General features: G+C 41.9%; 1 protein-coding gene across 10 annotated transcripts; it reads left to right on the top strand.

The window, feature by feature from the left end:
- The first annotated feature begins 764 nt into the window (after nt 1-764).
- iqub (IQ motif and ubiquitin domain containing) lies at nt 765-7,781 on the top strand. Of its 10 annotated transcripts, none has more exons than XM_010884186.4 (14): nt 765-802; nt 1,369-1,461; nt 1,598-1,984; nt 2,120-2,254; nt 2,336-2,503; nt 2,612-2,793; nt 2,894-3,049; nt 3,722-3,932; nt 4,421-4,596; nt 5,886-6,056; nt 6,217-6,393; nt 6,593-6,841; nt 7,035-7,220; nt 7,385-7,780. In XM_010884186.4, the coding sequence occupies exons 2-14, from the start codon at nt 1,380-1,382 to the stop codon at nt 7,598-7,600; spliced, it is 2,496 nt and encodes an 831-aa protein (XP_010882488.2). In that variant the 5' UTR covers nt 765-802; nt 1,369-1,379; the 3' UTR covers nt 7,601-7,780. The 10 variants fall into 10 exon arrangements, with proteins under 10 accessions (XP_010882488.2, XP_010882490.2, XP_019912194.1 ...); XM_010884188.4 differs by lacking the exon at nt 765-802 and adding an exon at nt 860-895; XM_029114841.2 differs by lacking the exon at nt 765-802 and adding an exon at nt 904-1,230 and having other exon boundaries at nt 1,598-1,714; nt 7,385-7,781.
- Nucleotides 7,782-16,113: the final 8,332 nt, after the last annotated feature.

Here is a 16,113-nt window from a genome sequence, read left to right as displayed (position 1 = left end):
GGGTTAGGGCTAAATTAAGTTTTGGCATAAAGGTTAGGTTATTGGGGTTACGTTAGGGCTAGGTGATAGGACTATGTTAATTTTAGGCATAAAAGTTAGGTTTGGGAGGTTAAGCTTAGGTTAGGTGTTGGGTTAGGGTGAGGGAATTGGGAATATGGTCTTAGATCACCTATGTAAGTGGTGTGTGTGGAACCTCTAGTGCAGTGTCTAATAAATTCCTATGAGATCTAATGTGTGTATAACCACATAGTTACTTGGATCTCAAGTGTTTCTTATCCCATTAGAGGCTGCAAGCTGTTATCGAGCTGGTAGATTACCATGGCTGTTCAGGGGCCTTCATGTTGACATACTCCAGACCCGGACCACCGGACCTTTGCAAACTCCCAGTTGTACAAGAGTATTTTCCAATAACAAACACTCTGGCGTAGTGTTCAAACTGAGATCTATTCACACAGGCTCCAATTAATGTATTTTTTATTACATTTATTTTTGGCTTAGGGATGTGGAATAAGTTTGGGTGTACATGTAATATCAATAATTGACAGAGATATTTGTCATTTACAATACTCACTAAGTTTGTCTAGTCATGCGTGTAATATCGGCGTGCAGGAGGTGCGGTTTCTGACCCTCGATGGGTGGGATGGGTGGGAATATTATTTTTGTTTTTATTTAAATCGTGTGTTTTTACTATCACAATCAGAAGCCAATACTACCGTATATAAGCCAGTACATGCGAATATCGGTTTGTAAATTTGTTTCCTGGAGGGTGGGGGCGTATGAAAACGTTACGCCAGTGCTTCTTGTAGGTCTATCATAATTAATTAGTTCGCCGAAACTACAAATTATATTATCTAACCTGTATGTTTGCAGAAAGTTCAATAGATTCACAAAAAAGGTGAATTTAATCAAAACTCAAACCGTGTGTTCTAGCTAAGCCTAGTATGTATTCTACTTACCATCCGGGTGTTTGGATTTTTCCTTACTATAAACAAAGCAGTAAAAATATTATTTTGCCCCAGGTTAGACTAAGAAAACAAACTTCTTTTATTTAACTCGGTGAATGCGGATGATGTAATGAAAAAGGACGGATGCTGAGCTGGTAGTACATATAGATTATACACATGCTATGTTAACGAATGTGGTTTTACCGAGCTCTAACGACTACCAATTTACAGTAATTAACATATTTTGTGAGGCTATGAAACCCCATGGGCTTAAACATATTTGAAAGTACGTTTTATGAGGCACGGTAGGACGGAGTGGCAGTAGAAGCGGAGTTATTTTAAGAAAATAATATTGGTACTGTTTGTTTTGCATCCATTTTTTGTGTATTTTATGAGTTTTTTGTTGACTCCTGTTACATTATAGAGATCACATGGATGTTACCATGGGAGCGCCCAAACACTTGCAGCATTGAATCAAGTGAATGGTACTGTATGCATGCGGCACCAAAGACACGAGGTGAAAGTTTTTATCCATCTTGTTTATCGCGAATTTGAGATTAACAACAATTGGCAACAAAACATTTTAAAATTCTAAATCTATTCTCTTTTACTAACGCTTCAAAACATACTTCTGTCAAACGCTCGCTTTACAGCTAACGTTAACGTTAGCCAGTTACCCATGTCCGAACATGATGCAGAAACTTCGGGGATCAAAACTGATGAGCAAAATGAAAAAGAAGACCCTTTGTACCACAGATTAACCGAAATAAGTGAGTCTCAGTTAGAAAGCAACGCGACAGAAGAACCACCTACAGATGTAAGTCTTACGTTACATTTACAAGATAGCGATGCTGGGGGAAAGATTGAAACACAAAATGTGATGATGGAGGAAGAGGTATGCAAGTCAACCTTTTTGACTGAGAATGGGAACTCGGTGGAGGCTACAGCTCCAGCAGACCCTCTGGAGGATAACAGGCAACAAGGAGCATTACCAAAGAAAGAGTCCTTCCCAAATGCTGTTGGGAACTCAACAGCCACTGGTCTGAATGATTAATACACATCATCCCAATAATTTAACATTCTAGGTTAATGATAGAAATGACATAAATGTTGTTTGGTTTATGTTTCTCCCAAGCTATACAGTTTATGGCCCATGTTGTTTATCTTTATTTTAGTGAAGATCATGCTGATGCCAGAGGGACACATGATGACAATGGCCTTTGCCATTGGGCTCTCCATCAAAGAGTTGAAGTGTAACTTCTCAAATGAGCTAAAAGTACCAACAGAAGTCATACAAATATCTCTGAGTGGTAAGCCTTTCAAAAAAACTCCTAGATCGGACATTTACTTTCTTGGTTCATATGTTACAATTGATGAATTTTCCTCTCCAGGCAGAGTGATAGAGGACCACAGAAACCTGATAGAGCTGGGAGTGCAGCCTCATAGCACCGTCCAGTTGGAGATGACCTCCTCTGACCCTGACAACCACCCCATCCGTCCTATGAAGCCCCGGCAGGACTACAACATGCCTGACGTCCTCACTGTCCGAGTCCAGACAGGTCCTCTTCACTAGTCATTTTCTGCCGTCTCCTGGGAGACCACGTCCCACCTACATGGCCGTGATAGTCCTGTGTTATGTACTTCTCTCTCCTCTCCCCTTCTCCCAGACTCGGAGACAGACACATTCCAGGACGTTGTGGTCGAGGTTGAGAGGGTCACCCACAGGAAGGCTTTTCTGGGGGGCTACAGGCACAAGGCCACAGGGACGGAGTACCACCACGCTGCTGTACAGACTATAGCCAAGAAAAAACCAGACGGGGGGGTGGAGACTTTCAGCCGCGACACACAGGTACTCACACGCGCACGCACGCAAACATATCGTCTTAGAACATGATCTGTTTTGCTCCTGAAACTGCGTAAGGTGGGTGAAGAGCAGGGCTTCTCCTCAGACTGTGACGGTGAAGAGCCAGTCCCAGCAGTGCACCAACAGCACATCCACCCAGATGACCAGGATCGGCTGCTACGTATCCAACATGGAGGACAAGCTCATCTCCCCTGGGGCCTACGTCACCGCCGCCCAGTACCACGCCAAGAGACTGAGAGCTGTAAGTCCCCTGAAATAAAGATACGTAACGTTGTACATACTGTACATGGGTACGCTGAGAGCTGTATGTCCCCTGAAATAAAGGTAAGTAACGTTGAACATACTGTACATGGGTACGCTGAGAGCTATAAGTCCCCTGAATTAAAGATACGTAACGTTGTACATACTGTACATGGGTACGCTGAGAGCTGTAAGTCCCCTGAAATAAAGATACGTAACGTTGTACATACTGTACATGGGTACGCTGAGAGCTGTAAGTCCCCTGAAATAAAGGTAAGTAACGTTGTACATACTGTACATGGGTACGCTGAGAGCTGTAAGTCCCCTGAAATAAAGGTAAGTAACGTTGTACATACTGTACATGGGTACGCTGAGAGCTGTAAGTCCCCTGAAATAAAGATACGTAACGTTGTACATACTGTACATGGGTACGCTGAGAGCTGTAAGTCCCCTGAAATAAAGATACGTAACGTTGTACATACTGTACATGGGTACGCTGAGAGCTGTAAGTCCCCTGAAATAAAGGTAAGTAACGTTGTACATACTGTACATGGGTACGCTGAGAGCTGTAAGTCAAACATCAACATGTACAGATCTCAAACACGTACGTGCATACATGCAGTAGACAGGCTGGCTGTAGGGTCTCTGCCCACGCTGTTCCCTGCACCTACAGGTGATCACTCTGCAGACGCACACGCGGCGCTGGCAGGCAAAGCGGATGACTGACCAGCTGAGGGCCGACAGGGATCTGCGTCTGGCCTGGATGGAGCGAGATGGGTGTAGGAAGAGGAGGGAGAAAGAGGAGCAGATCAAGGCTGAGTACAACAGGAGGATGAACCCAGAGAGCAGGGATGACTTTGCACTGCTCTACAGCGCCCTGGAAAGTGAGAAGGAACCTCCCTTTACTGCGTGTCTGTGTGGGTCATCCACGTTTACAGTGTGTGGGTGCATGTGGGGACCTGAGAAATCCAACAAATTGGTCCCCACAAGGGTTTTAAGCAGATCCACATTAGGAAAAATGCTATTACCAGCTTAGGGTTTGTACATGTGTAGGGAGTAAATATAAATAATGAATTAGGCATAGTGTTGGGGTTACTTTTGGGTTTGGACATTACCAGTTTGGTCTAGGATTAGCAGTTAGAGCTGGCTTAAGTTTAGGAATACAAGTTAGGTTAATGACATTAAGGTTAGGGTAAGGCAAGGGCTAGGGAATAAGGAACCATAATTAGAGTTAGGTCTCAGGCCCTCACAAGTATAGAAACAAACGTGTGTGTGTGTGTGTGTGTGTGTGTGTGTGTGTGTGTGTGTGTGTGTGTGTGTGTGTGTGTGTGTGTGTATATATATATATAAATCCTCTTTGTGTTTTTAACAGAGTGGAAGAAAGAGGAGTTGGAGCGAATCAATGCCACACTGGAAGGTGCTGAGAGGAAGGCTGCTCTGTGTGCGCTACTGGAACAGGAAACGCAGCTAATTGCATCCATTGGACGCCACCGAATAGCTGCTGGGGAGAGGAATTACCACAAGGCCGTTCAGGCCTTCCTTGAAAAGGTCAGAGCTCCTCACCATTCTCTCCCATATACATACAAACATATATACAAAGAGTGCCTTTGAAAAGTATTCGGACTCCTTCACTGTTTTGTTGTGTTAATTTATAAATGGACTAAATTTATAATTGATTACATCTTTTTGTCTGTCAATCTCAACACAATACCCACTACGAAAAAGCTAAAACACCTTTGGCAATTTATCAAAAATAAAACATGGAAATATCTTCTACTTTGTAAAAGTGCCTTAGACAGATTGATTGATTAGATGGGCAGTGTCGGTGAACAGATTTTTGATAGATGTTCAAGCACATTCATAGACCTATCCTGAAGCCACTCCAGAGTTGTCTTGGCTGTATGCTTCGGTTTGCTGTCGTTCTGAAAGATTCATCTTCATACCCAGTCTGAGGTCCAGTTCACTTTGGATAATATTTTCATCAAGACATCTGTTTTTTGCTCCGCTCTTCCTTCCCTAACTCTTGACCAGTCTCCCAGTCCCAGACACTAAGAAATATTCACATAGCATGATGCTCCACCACTATGCCTTACCACAGTTATGGTATTGGACAGGTGATATGCGATACCTTGTTTTCACCAGACGTAGTGCTTGGCATATTAAGGCCTAATAGTTTGATTTTGGTCTCATGTGCCTTTTACTCAGTAGTGGCTTCTTTCTATCCACTCTACCATGAAGACCTGATTGATGGTGTGGAGCAGAGATGGTTGTTCTTCTGACAGGTTTTCCTATCACTTAAGAGAATCTGTGAAGCTCTGTTGGAGTGGCCATTGGGTTCTTGATCAAATCATGCAACTCAACGAGCCAATCGTAGCTTAGCTTAGTTAGGGGCTGGAACTCCCTCAGGGGATGAACATGAATGTACAGTTTATTCTAACAGAACTTTGTTAATTGATTAAAATAATGAAGTGCATGAAAAGTGAAATTGCACAGAGTGGAAACGAAAGCTCTCATCTGCTCTCAGTGCACGTGCAATTTAATGTCGTTTTCATGTGTTCCGGGGGAAAATATCATGAACAAATCTCACATTTCAGACACTGCAGGCAACCAGCTACTATCAAATAAATGTATGATTGATATTATACCACCCCTGTTTGGCCATTTTTGTCTTAAAAGCTATAGAAAGGAAAGACTTTTTGCTTTTTAGTGGGCCGGATTCCAACGAATGCTTCAACAGTACGTGAACCGGAGGCAGTAGCTTTGACCACTGGACAAATCTAGACTGCTGTTGTTTATGATAAAGTCTGACCAAATGATATATATAATTTATCGGTTAGTGTGCTGCCCCTAAGAGGTGGTGTGCATTTGATGGGAAGATGACCCAAATGGAAACCCAGTACACCATCAGAGCCAAGAAGCTGAAAGAGCTGTACACCAGCATCAACCTGCACTACTTCAACCACGAGGAGAGGCTGGACGTGCTGCTAACACTTAAACACACCGTCAAGGTGGGAACACTCACAATGAACTATACTTTTAGTCATTAGCAGATATATAAAATACAGTACATACAGATTGACTGTTGTCCATTTGTTTTCTATGAGGACTTTTCTGTTCATCAATCAGAAAAATACTTCATAATCACAAAGCTTTTGTGGGGTTGGACAGGAGCATGACTGCAAACTTACCCAGGACATTGTGGAGTTGATTGACAGAGAAGCAGACCTGCTGTTGAGGGGGGTGAAGAAGTCCAATCTGGAGGGGCTAAGGAAGAGAATTTCCACCCTCTTCCTCCAGTACATCAAAAGCCCTACCTTTAACCCTGAGGCGGCCAAACTACTGAAGGTACATCTATGTGACTAGGCTATATGGTTTGTGATGTATTTTATAGCATGCATGTATGCATACTTCATAGCATGTATTTTTAAAGAAATGAATTAAATTACCATTATTTCACCTTTTACTTGAGGAGATCAAATGAACTGTTTTGTAAGAAAGCACTTAGCATGTCTGAGTTTAACGGTCATCCTCCTTCCTCATTCAGGTCCCCCAGGACCCAGCTCAGCTGAGGAAAAACATCTACTTCTGCCGTAGCTGTTGCCGCCATTTGCAGTCCACTGACTTTACCCTGACGGTCAATGCCCGCCTAGTGGGCCAGTGCCAAAGCTGTTCGGAGCTGGACAGCGAGGCCCGCGGCCGCGAGAACCTCTCCCACTACAAAACCATCCTCAGCAGGCTCCGCAAGTCAGAGGCCCAGAGGGACAAGGAGGCCAAGATTACCTTCCTGCTTCAGGTTTGTGCCACAGAGTTTTAAATTGTGCGGTCAGCTTGCTTCAACATAATTTTAACCTTTTGGGTGCCTCGTTCCTTTCGGAAAGTTGCCTTGCGGTCTGGGGAAGTGAGACAGCGGTGGTTGAGGTACTCTCATAAGCAGTGTGATGCCCATAACACGTGCACGTATGCACGTGTCTGACTGTATTTTCCAGGAGCAGGATCTGAAGTACCTGGTAGATGTAGTGTGGGGGGCCCAGTCAGCACTCAGTGCGTGGAACGACATGCACGACCTGGTGATGGTGAGATGGGAGCGCATGTGGGAGTGGAGTCCCTGGAACTGCATTCTGCTCACCAAGGAAGAAGCTCCTGTTCATGACAAAGTGGAGGACAATGAGAAGGTAAACGCGCATCGAGGCGTGTCGTCCGCCCGCACGCACGCGCACACACCAGTTGTTATGAAGACGTTTCTTTTGAGGTTTGAAATAGGAAAGTACCTTCAGCTGTAGGCAATATTATGTAATGGATGCTGATAAATATCTCTGCCCTGTTGATTGTGGACTAGGCCTACGGAGTGGTGTTTATTCAGAATGTCAAACAAAAACACACGCTGGCAAAGAAGTACTTCTCCCAGATTCCAGTCATGGCCAAATACCTCCAGGACGTGCACTCACAACAGGCCGCCCACGGAAACTTCTTGGTCGCCAAGCCCATCAACACGTTGACAGCCAAGGCCCTGCCTACAATTCCACAAGCCACTGGTGGAGAGGCTACCCAGTGAAGGCCTCCTTATCCACCTGCCTGCCTAACTGTCTGTCTCCCTCTTTCTCTATTCCTCATACTCTGTTGAATGTCAAATAAAAATAGTATTCTTGAGAGGTATTGAACTGGGTAGAAATGCAATTTTGAAATGGATGTGTAATAATTTTGTGATAAACGTGAAGATATTAAATGTAAAATACTTCCTGAAAACGTTCTTGTACTGTACTTGTGTCTTTACTCAACTGATGATACATTCCTTAAAATATTGCATTTCAGTTTCCATACTTGCACTCCAACTTGGTCTTAATTGTCTTTCCATAGAGTTTTTGCCAAACAGGGCATTGCTTGTAAGACTTCAGTCAACTTCACAGTTTCTGCTTTGGTGCTAGATGCCAGATGCTACCAGGACTAGAAATTGACAGGCTACAGTAAATAGAAGTAAAATCCCAGAAAGGTTGTGTGCTGGGGTTAAATTGGCACATAGAAGTATGCATTCATTGTTGAAAAAACAAACATTAGATTGACTATAGTAGCTGGCAGGCTTTGAGCATCTAGCATTTGTAGACACAGGGATACCTATTTTGGGCTCATAAATGTAGAATGGGATGCAATGTCCCGTCCTACAGGATGTACCAGCCATTCTGGGTATCTGGCATGGGCACAACTCGAACTTCGTGTTTGAAAAGGAGATAGGAAATCCCTCTAGTATGGGAGGTAAGGTCACTGAGACAGGTGATGTTATAAACACTTTAACCACATGGCACAATTCTCAAAGTCTAAGGCAACACTGCGTTCCAGTGGTCACAACGGGACAGAGCCCATTGTTGAGGGAATGTTTGCATAGCAATCAAATGAGAATGCAGGAAGAAAAGTGAATGTGTTCGGTTTATTGGTTTTGGGGTTCCCTCTTTGTCAATGCCCAAACCAGAATTAACAGTCTGGTTGAGGAGGGGTACAGTTTACGTTGCCCATCAGTTGTGATGCATAACTGAGCATTTGAAACGATGGTTAAAGAAGTTGCAACTTTTTTTATGTAATTAGGATTTTCATAGTTTTATAGTTCATGGGGGGGGGGGGCACAATGGCAAAACCAACAATCACTCAACAGCAGGCTGGAATGTAAATTATTGAAGATATGATAGCGCTAAGACTATTAGCGTCCAGTCTGACCAAAAAGGCTACAGTGGTGTCACGGAACGGTGAGGATCAACGATATCGTGCCGGGCACTCCCATTTCCCGTCACTCCACGAACTCACCTCGGATTAATTAATTGTCTTGTCTACGTTAATCATGCACACCAGATCCCAATCTTCCCATCAATGTGTTTAAATGTTTCTCCTCTGCTCCCCTCACTTGCCGATTGTTGTATGTCACACGTAACGGGTGAGTGCTTTCGGTTTGCTGCCAAGCCAGCGCTTACAGTCACTTTTCTCCACACGTTGCGTATCTGTGTTACCAGGGAGTGTTGTTAGCCCCCCCGGCACAGCTCCTGCAGCCGGGCAAGAACTTTCTCTTGGTCACTGGGAAGAAATGCCGTCGACCAGTTAAACCTGAGTCGCTGCTAGAGCCAACGGAGATGTTCAACAGGTTTTCTCAACAGGTTTTCCCAACTGGAATCGGAGTCAAGACCCGAGCCGTCTTTGGAGGGTAATGATCGGCAGGCATTTTCTACCGGTGGCCCGGAAAAACTGAAAACCTTAGTCATCGACTATTCCATTACCCGCAGTATTAGACTAAAGAATCAGCCGGCGATCGTACACTGTTTACCGGGGGGCAGAGCCACCGACGTAGCCGCAAATCGGGGTTGGTGCTCGCGAAGTCTAACTGGCAAGTATAGAGTACAGAGAGATTGTTATTCACGTTAGCACCAACGACTTTAAGATGAAAGTCACAGGTTACGAAGCTGAACATGGCATCAGCGTGTAAGTTGGGTAGAAAAATGTTTCGGAATCGAGTAATTGTCTCTGGCCCCCTCCCAGCTAGGGTAGTGAGCTCTACAGCAACTCAGTCGCTGGCTGAAAACCGTTCTGCCCATCACAGGAGCTAGAGTTTAACTGGCTCTCTTTTTGGGACTCTGATCTGCTGAAGGGCGACGGACTCCATCCTAGCTGGAGTGGTGCTCTTTTATCTAGGAACAGTGACAGGAGTCTCACTCCTATAGCCTCACCATGAGAGGATGCAGACATGTGACTACCAAGGTGCCCCAAGAGTTTGTGTGAGTGGTGGAATACAGTCAATTTCTAATATCACTACTTTTCTTCAAAATGAAATGCTTACATTACAGAATGCATGGTTTTATACTCTAATGGCAGTGAGATAAAAACGTGTGTTTAATGGAAGTTAATGGGACTTTTGTCAATAGGGTGCAAAATTCATAAACAGAGAATGAAAGAAATGTGTTTACGACATTGGATTTAAAAAATGTAACCAAAAATACGAGTTCTGCCAAAAATTCACGCCCCTAGTTGCAACACAGACAAAATGATCCCCCAAATCAAAAAAACATTTTTACAAAAATCCCTGAGGGGCGCACAAGGGATAAAAATGACTATCACCTCCTAAATGTTAGGTCCCTTGCTCCAAAGGCAGTTGCAGTAGATTAATCTCTGATCATACACTAGATGTTATTGGTTTATGTGAAACATGGCTAAAGCCTGATGAATTCATTAAATGAGGCCTCTCATCCTGGCTATACTAGTGATCATATCCCCTGTGCATCCTGAAAAGGAAGGGGTGTTGCTAATATTTAAATATAAATGTACTGTCAAACACATCACTGGTTTTCATTCTTTTGAAGTTTTACTCATGAAAGTTAACCAGGCTGATAAATTTTACATAGCTACTATTTACAGCCCCCCGGGCCATACACCATGTTCCTCAATGAGTTTCCAGAATTCTTGTCTAACCATTGTAGTCATGGCAGATAGTATTACAATTTTTGCCGATATTAATATGGAAAAGTCCAATGACCCTCTTCAAAAAGCCTTTGAATCAAGTCATAATTGACTCAATGGGTTTTATCCAACATGTCTCAGGTCCAACACACTGCCACAATCATACTCTTAGATTTAGTCCTGTCACGAGAAATAGATATTGTAGATCTAATAATTTCTCCCCAAAATCCTGGAATATCGGATCACTGTCTTATTAAATTTACCATTAAAACAAGAAATCCACTTGCTCCGCAAACGATGAGTTTCAAAAGCCGTACTATAAATTCTCGGACTACAAATAGATTTCTTGATATTTTTACAAGCTCACTCATCAACGACAGAGTAAATAAATCCGCAAACGATCAAATCGAGGATCTAAACTCAACACTGCAAAATACTTTAGATACGGTTGCACCACTAAAAACAAAAGAAATACACAAGAAACGTGCTCTTTGGTACACAGACAATACTAGAGCACTCAAGCATGCCTCCAGAAAACTGGAGCGAAAAGTATTCAGACTAGCCTGGATAGACAGTACACTACGATACCGAAAATCACTCACGTCTGCTCGATCAGCTTATTTCTCCGACCTGATTGAGGTGAACAAAAACAATCCAAAATGTATCTTCAATACAGTTGCAAAGTTAACAAAAAACCAAAGCTCAACAAGTGAAGTGTGTCTTCACTTTAGCTGTAATGAATGCATGAACTACTTTGATGAAAAGATCATAACCATTAGAAAACAAATAGGCTAACTGACTCCTCCTTAAATAGTTATGGTCCTCAAAATCTCAGTTGTCCTGAAAATGCCCTGAACCTCCCTGACCAGGTGTCAATGGGGACACTTACATTTTTTGATCCTGTATCGCTGGACACATTTACAAAATTTGTAATGAGTTCTGAACCCACAAATTGTCAGCTAGACCCAATTCCAACAAAATTACTTGAGGAGCTATTTCCTATGCTTGTCAGCCAATGCTGATCATAATACATTTCTCACTTTACTCCGCATACCAAAATTCACAAAAAATTACGGAAATTGCTTCTTGATCTTAGTGCTGCTTTAGACACTTGATCACTCCCAAAATCCATATTGGGCAATGTGGACTTGTTCTAGCCTGGTTTAAATCTTATCTGAAAGATATCAGTTCGTATGTGTGGATGGCATATCCTCTGACAAATCAAAGGTATGTTTTGGTGTTCCTCACGGCTCGGTTCTGGGGCTATTATTGTTCTCACTATATATGCTACCTCTGGGTGATGTAATCTGTAATCACAATGTAAATTTTCACTGTTATGCTGATGACACCGTTATATATTTCAATGAAGCATGGAGAAGCCCCAAAATTAGCTACTTTGGAAGCATGCGTTTCAGATATTAGGAAGTGGATGACCGAGAACTTTTTGCTTTTAAACTCAAGAAAAACAGAAATGCTTGTTTTAGGACCCAAAAAACAAAGAGCATTGTTAGCAGATCTCACTGTGAACCTCGACGGCTGCATGGTCGTATCCCAAAAAACTGTAAGAAAACTCGGCTTTACCCTTGACCCTGACCTCTCCATTGATGAACATATAAAATATATCTCAAGAGTTGCTTATTTCCATCTTCAGAACATTGCAAAAATCTGAAAATATCTATCAAAAACGTATGCAGAAAAACGAATCCATGCTTTTGTTACTTCTAGATTAGATTACGGCAATGCTCTTCTTTCCGGTTACCCAGACAAATCAATAAATAAACTTAAATTAGTGCTGCACATGGCTGCTAGAATCCTAACTAGAAATTTTAAAAAATAACACATTACTCCAGTACTAGCCTCTTTACACTGGCTGCCTGTTAGGGTTAGGGCTGTTAACCTATAAATCAATACATGGACTTGGACTCCAACCATACATACCTACATGTAACCTTAGATCGCAAGATGCAGGCCTTTTAATTGTACCTAGAATTTCTAAACAAACAGCTGGAGGCAGGGCCTTCTCTCATAGAGCTCCATTACTGTGGAATGATTTGCCAATTAAGGTTAGAAATGTTATCAGTTATCCTTGTAGATATAAGAAAGGCATTTTCTAAACTTTGGAAGACATGAGGTCCTGGCCCATACCTGAGGAGTACCTGGCTTGAAAGACCCTTTGCTGTCCCTGTCCAAAGTCCTCCTGGATCTGTTGCAGATCAAGTCTATACCTGACGATTTCAGCTGCCTCTGTGCTGACACCTCCCCCTCCCCTGTGTTGTCCCTATCCTTGTCCATCTGGTACTCTTAATATGTTCACCCGGCACAGCCAGAAGAGGACTGGCCACCCCTCTGAGCCTGGGTCCTCTCTGGGGTTTCTTCCAAAATGTTGGCCGCCTTAGAGTTTTTCCTAGCCACTGAAATTCAACACTACTATTGTTTGCTCCTTGGGGTTTAAGCCCAGGTGTTCTGTAAAAGCACTTTGTGAGAACTGCTGATGTAAAAAGGGCTTAATAAATACATTTGATTGATTGAATTGGGTATTGGATAAAATGTTATATGACCATTTCTATACCACAACCACATGAGCCAGCTGTGCCAAATACAATATAAAATTATTAATCACACAATGGTGCTGAATTGCTGATTTCTAAAGACGTTATAAACAACAATTGCAATATTGTGTTTAACGTGCAGAATGGATTGTACAAATAAACATGACTATCCTAGTAGCTGTTATTTTGTTAATACTATTAAACATAATGTAGTAATAATATTAGCAGACCTTTAGTAAATGATGATGTATTTTTACTATGTAATTATTTGCTACTTTCATCAGGTAAAAACCTTTTGTCATTCCTATAGAATTTTACATGTATGTTTCTTGCCCTCTTTTCCCTACTAGACCTGTTTATTGACCTATCCTGTCTGAACGTACAGCACATTTGTATTATTGAGTACATTTTGGAATTTCCCACAAGGAATAAACAAGTATCCACTTTTTTTTTCTTTAGTCTGTTCTTGGTGTACCAACAACAGACTCATTTTATGCATGTTGCAGTATAATGCCAGCAACCAGGTTTTAAGATATAGGATGTTCGAATACAAACTTTTTTGTGTGACTTTCTAGGATGTTCAAAATACCGAAAATGTTATAGATGTAGTGTTCCTTTCTGTATTAGATGTTTCTGTTTCTTGAACTGTTTTGGTGACATGTACATTTCTTTTTTGACTGTATCAACAGTGGACTAATTAAACAAAGATGATTGGTATTTTCAGTTAATGGAAAAGTTTAAAGGATTCCAATTAGTGTGAAATTGAATGAAAAATAGCCCTACAATGAAAGATGAACATGTGGAAAATCTTATAATTAAGAGAAAGGCCATGTGGTCATCCCCTCTTCATTTCCTGCTGAGATTGAGGTCCCATGTTTTCACAGAAATGCATTCATTTAAAAGTGTTAGAAAAGGTTAATTACTTTGGTTTCCAGGGATACCCTTTAAATCAAGGACTTTGCAAAAGCCGAATACAGAGAGAAATGACAACCCTCCGCTCACAGCAGGACAAACCAAAGACCACTACAAAGTGACTCGCCAATGTAAACAAGTCAATTTAATAATGAGATAGTGGATTGGTGTCTAATGATGTGCATTATTAAAGACTTGGGCCTTAAAGGTATTGTCAACAAGGTTACTATTTAACAAGAAAGTCTGGGGTTAAAGACCGAATTAAGAATGTTCTGAATGGAAGAAAGACATTTTTATGGGGTCTATTTCTGTGACAACAGCGTGTGATAATGGTGTCAGAGTTCAAAAGAAACCTAGCTGCTACCTCTGGCTTCGACAAAGTTGTCTAACTTCAAAGGGGAAATCTAATAGTTCAACAAATAAAGGACAGAAACATGCCCACCCAGATTCGAAACACATAGTAAATATTAAAATGATATAGTGTGCCCTTAACATGCTCCAGAATATTAAGGCTGCCTAAAGCTATTATTTGCTTCAGACCAGTATTTTATACACATAACATTCCCAATTTGATATCATGAACTCCTAAATTACATTATTTTGTGATCAGAGCCCAAGGGTTGTTGATAAAATTCTTCTAATTTGCCATTTAAATAATTATTTAGTCTTTCTGTTTCATATATACATTGTATATATTATATTTATATACATTTGTTTCCCAATACTGTTACAGATGCCAAACATGTTGGTCGTTTGAAGGGTTGACAAAGTATTACCTAATGTCCTTAATGTTCACTTCAGCAATGTAATGTTTAATATTTTCTAAAACTACAAATGGACCGGTCTGAATATTTCACAATCTGCTCAGTTACTGGGATTTTCATGCACAACCATTTCTAGGGTTTACAAAGAATGGTGTGAAAAGGGAAAAACATCCAGTATGTGGCAGTCCTGTGGGCGAAAATGCCTTGTTGATGCTAGAGGTCAGAGGAGAATGGGCCGACTGATTCAAGCTGATAGAAGAGCAACTTTGACTGAAATAACCACTCGTTACAACCGAGGTATGCAGCAAAGCATTTGTGAAGTCACCACACGCACAACCTTGAGGCGGATGGGCTACAACAGCAGAAGACCCCACCGGGTACCACTCATCTCCACTACAAATAGGAAAAAGAGGCTACAACTTGCACAAGCTCACCAAAATTGGACAGTTGAAGACTGGAAGAATGTTGCCTGGTCTGATGAGTCTCGATTTCTGTTGAGACATTCAGATGGTAGAGTCAGAATTTGGTGTAAACAGAATGAGAACAGGGATCCATCATGCCTTGTTACCACAGTGCAGGCTGATGGTGGTGGTGTAATGGTGTGGGGGATGTTTTCTTGGCACACTTTAGGCCCCTTAGTGCCAATTGGGCATGGTTTAAATGCCACGGCCTACCTGAGCATTGTTTCTGACCATGTCCATCCCTTTATGACCACCATGTACCCATCCTCTGATGGCTACTTCCAGCAGGATAATGCACCATGTCACAAAGCTCGAATCATTTCAATTTGGTTTCTTGAACATGACAATGAGTTCACTGTACTGAAATGGCCCCCACAGTCACCAGATCTCAACCCAATAGAGCATCTTTGGGATGTGGTGGAACGGGAGCTTCGTGCCCTGGATGTGCATCCCACAAATCTCCATCAACTGCAAGATGCTATCCTATCAATATGGGCCAACATTTCTAAAGAATGCTTTCAGCACCTTGTTGAATCAATGCCACGTATAATTAAGGCAGTTCTGAAGGCAAAAGGGGCTCAAACACAGTATTAGTATGGTGTTCCTAATCCTTTAGGTGTGTCTGATATGGTCTACTAGCTAATGTAATGCAATCGTCAATATTCTTGGCGAAGTTCGCTGAGTAGTTGTAAAATGTCTAAACGATGGCTTTTCTTGTCTAAGAATTTTAACATGTTTACAGATTTATCAATAAAAACAAGTATGTAGTTTCAGCCTGTGTTAAGCAATGGACATAGTGGTCCAAGCCTCAACAACGGTGTGTGACGTAACTTAGAATCTTTGCCTTATATGGAATACTGTATGAATAGAATGTTAGCTTTAAATTTTGCCAATTTGTCGAACAATTGTGCTTTTTGTATAGCTCAAAAGGTTGGAACGTGTGTTGCGAAG

The sequence above is a fragment of the Esox lucius genome, chromosome 19 (assembly GCF_011004845.1).
Source record: "Esox lucius isolate fEsoLuc1 chromosome 19, fEsoLuc1.pri, whole genome shotgun sequence".
NCBI lineage: Eukaryota > Metazoa > Chordata > Actinopteri > Esociformes > Esocidae > Esox > Esox lucius.
The sequence above is the reverse complement of the archived record's forward strand: the minus strand, read 5'-3'. Positions and strand labels throughout refer to the sequence as shown.

Coding starts and splice junctions, on each gene's coding strand:
- iqub (XM_010884190.5), top strand. CDS start 1,209: ATGGGCTTAAACATATTTGAAA. Junction 2,255..2,335: donor CATACAAATATCTCTGAGTG/GTAAGCCTTTCA, acceptor TTTCCTCTCCAG/GCAGAGTGATAGAGGACCAC. Junction 6,394..6,592: donor AGGCGGCCAAACTACTGAAG/GTACATCTATGT, acceptor TTCCTCATTCAG/GTCCCCCAGGACCCAGCTCA.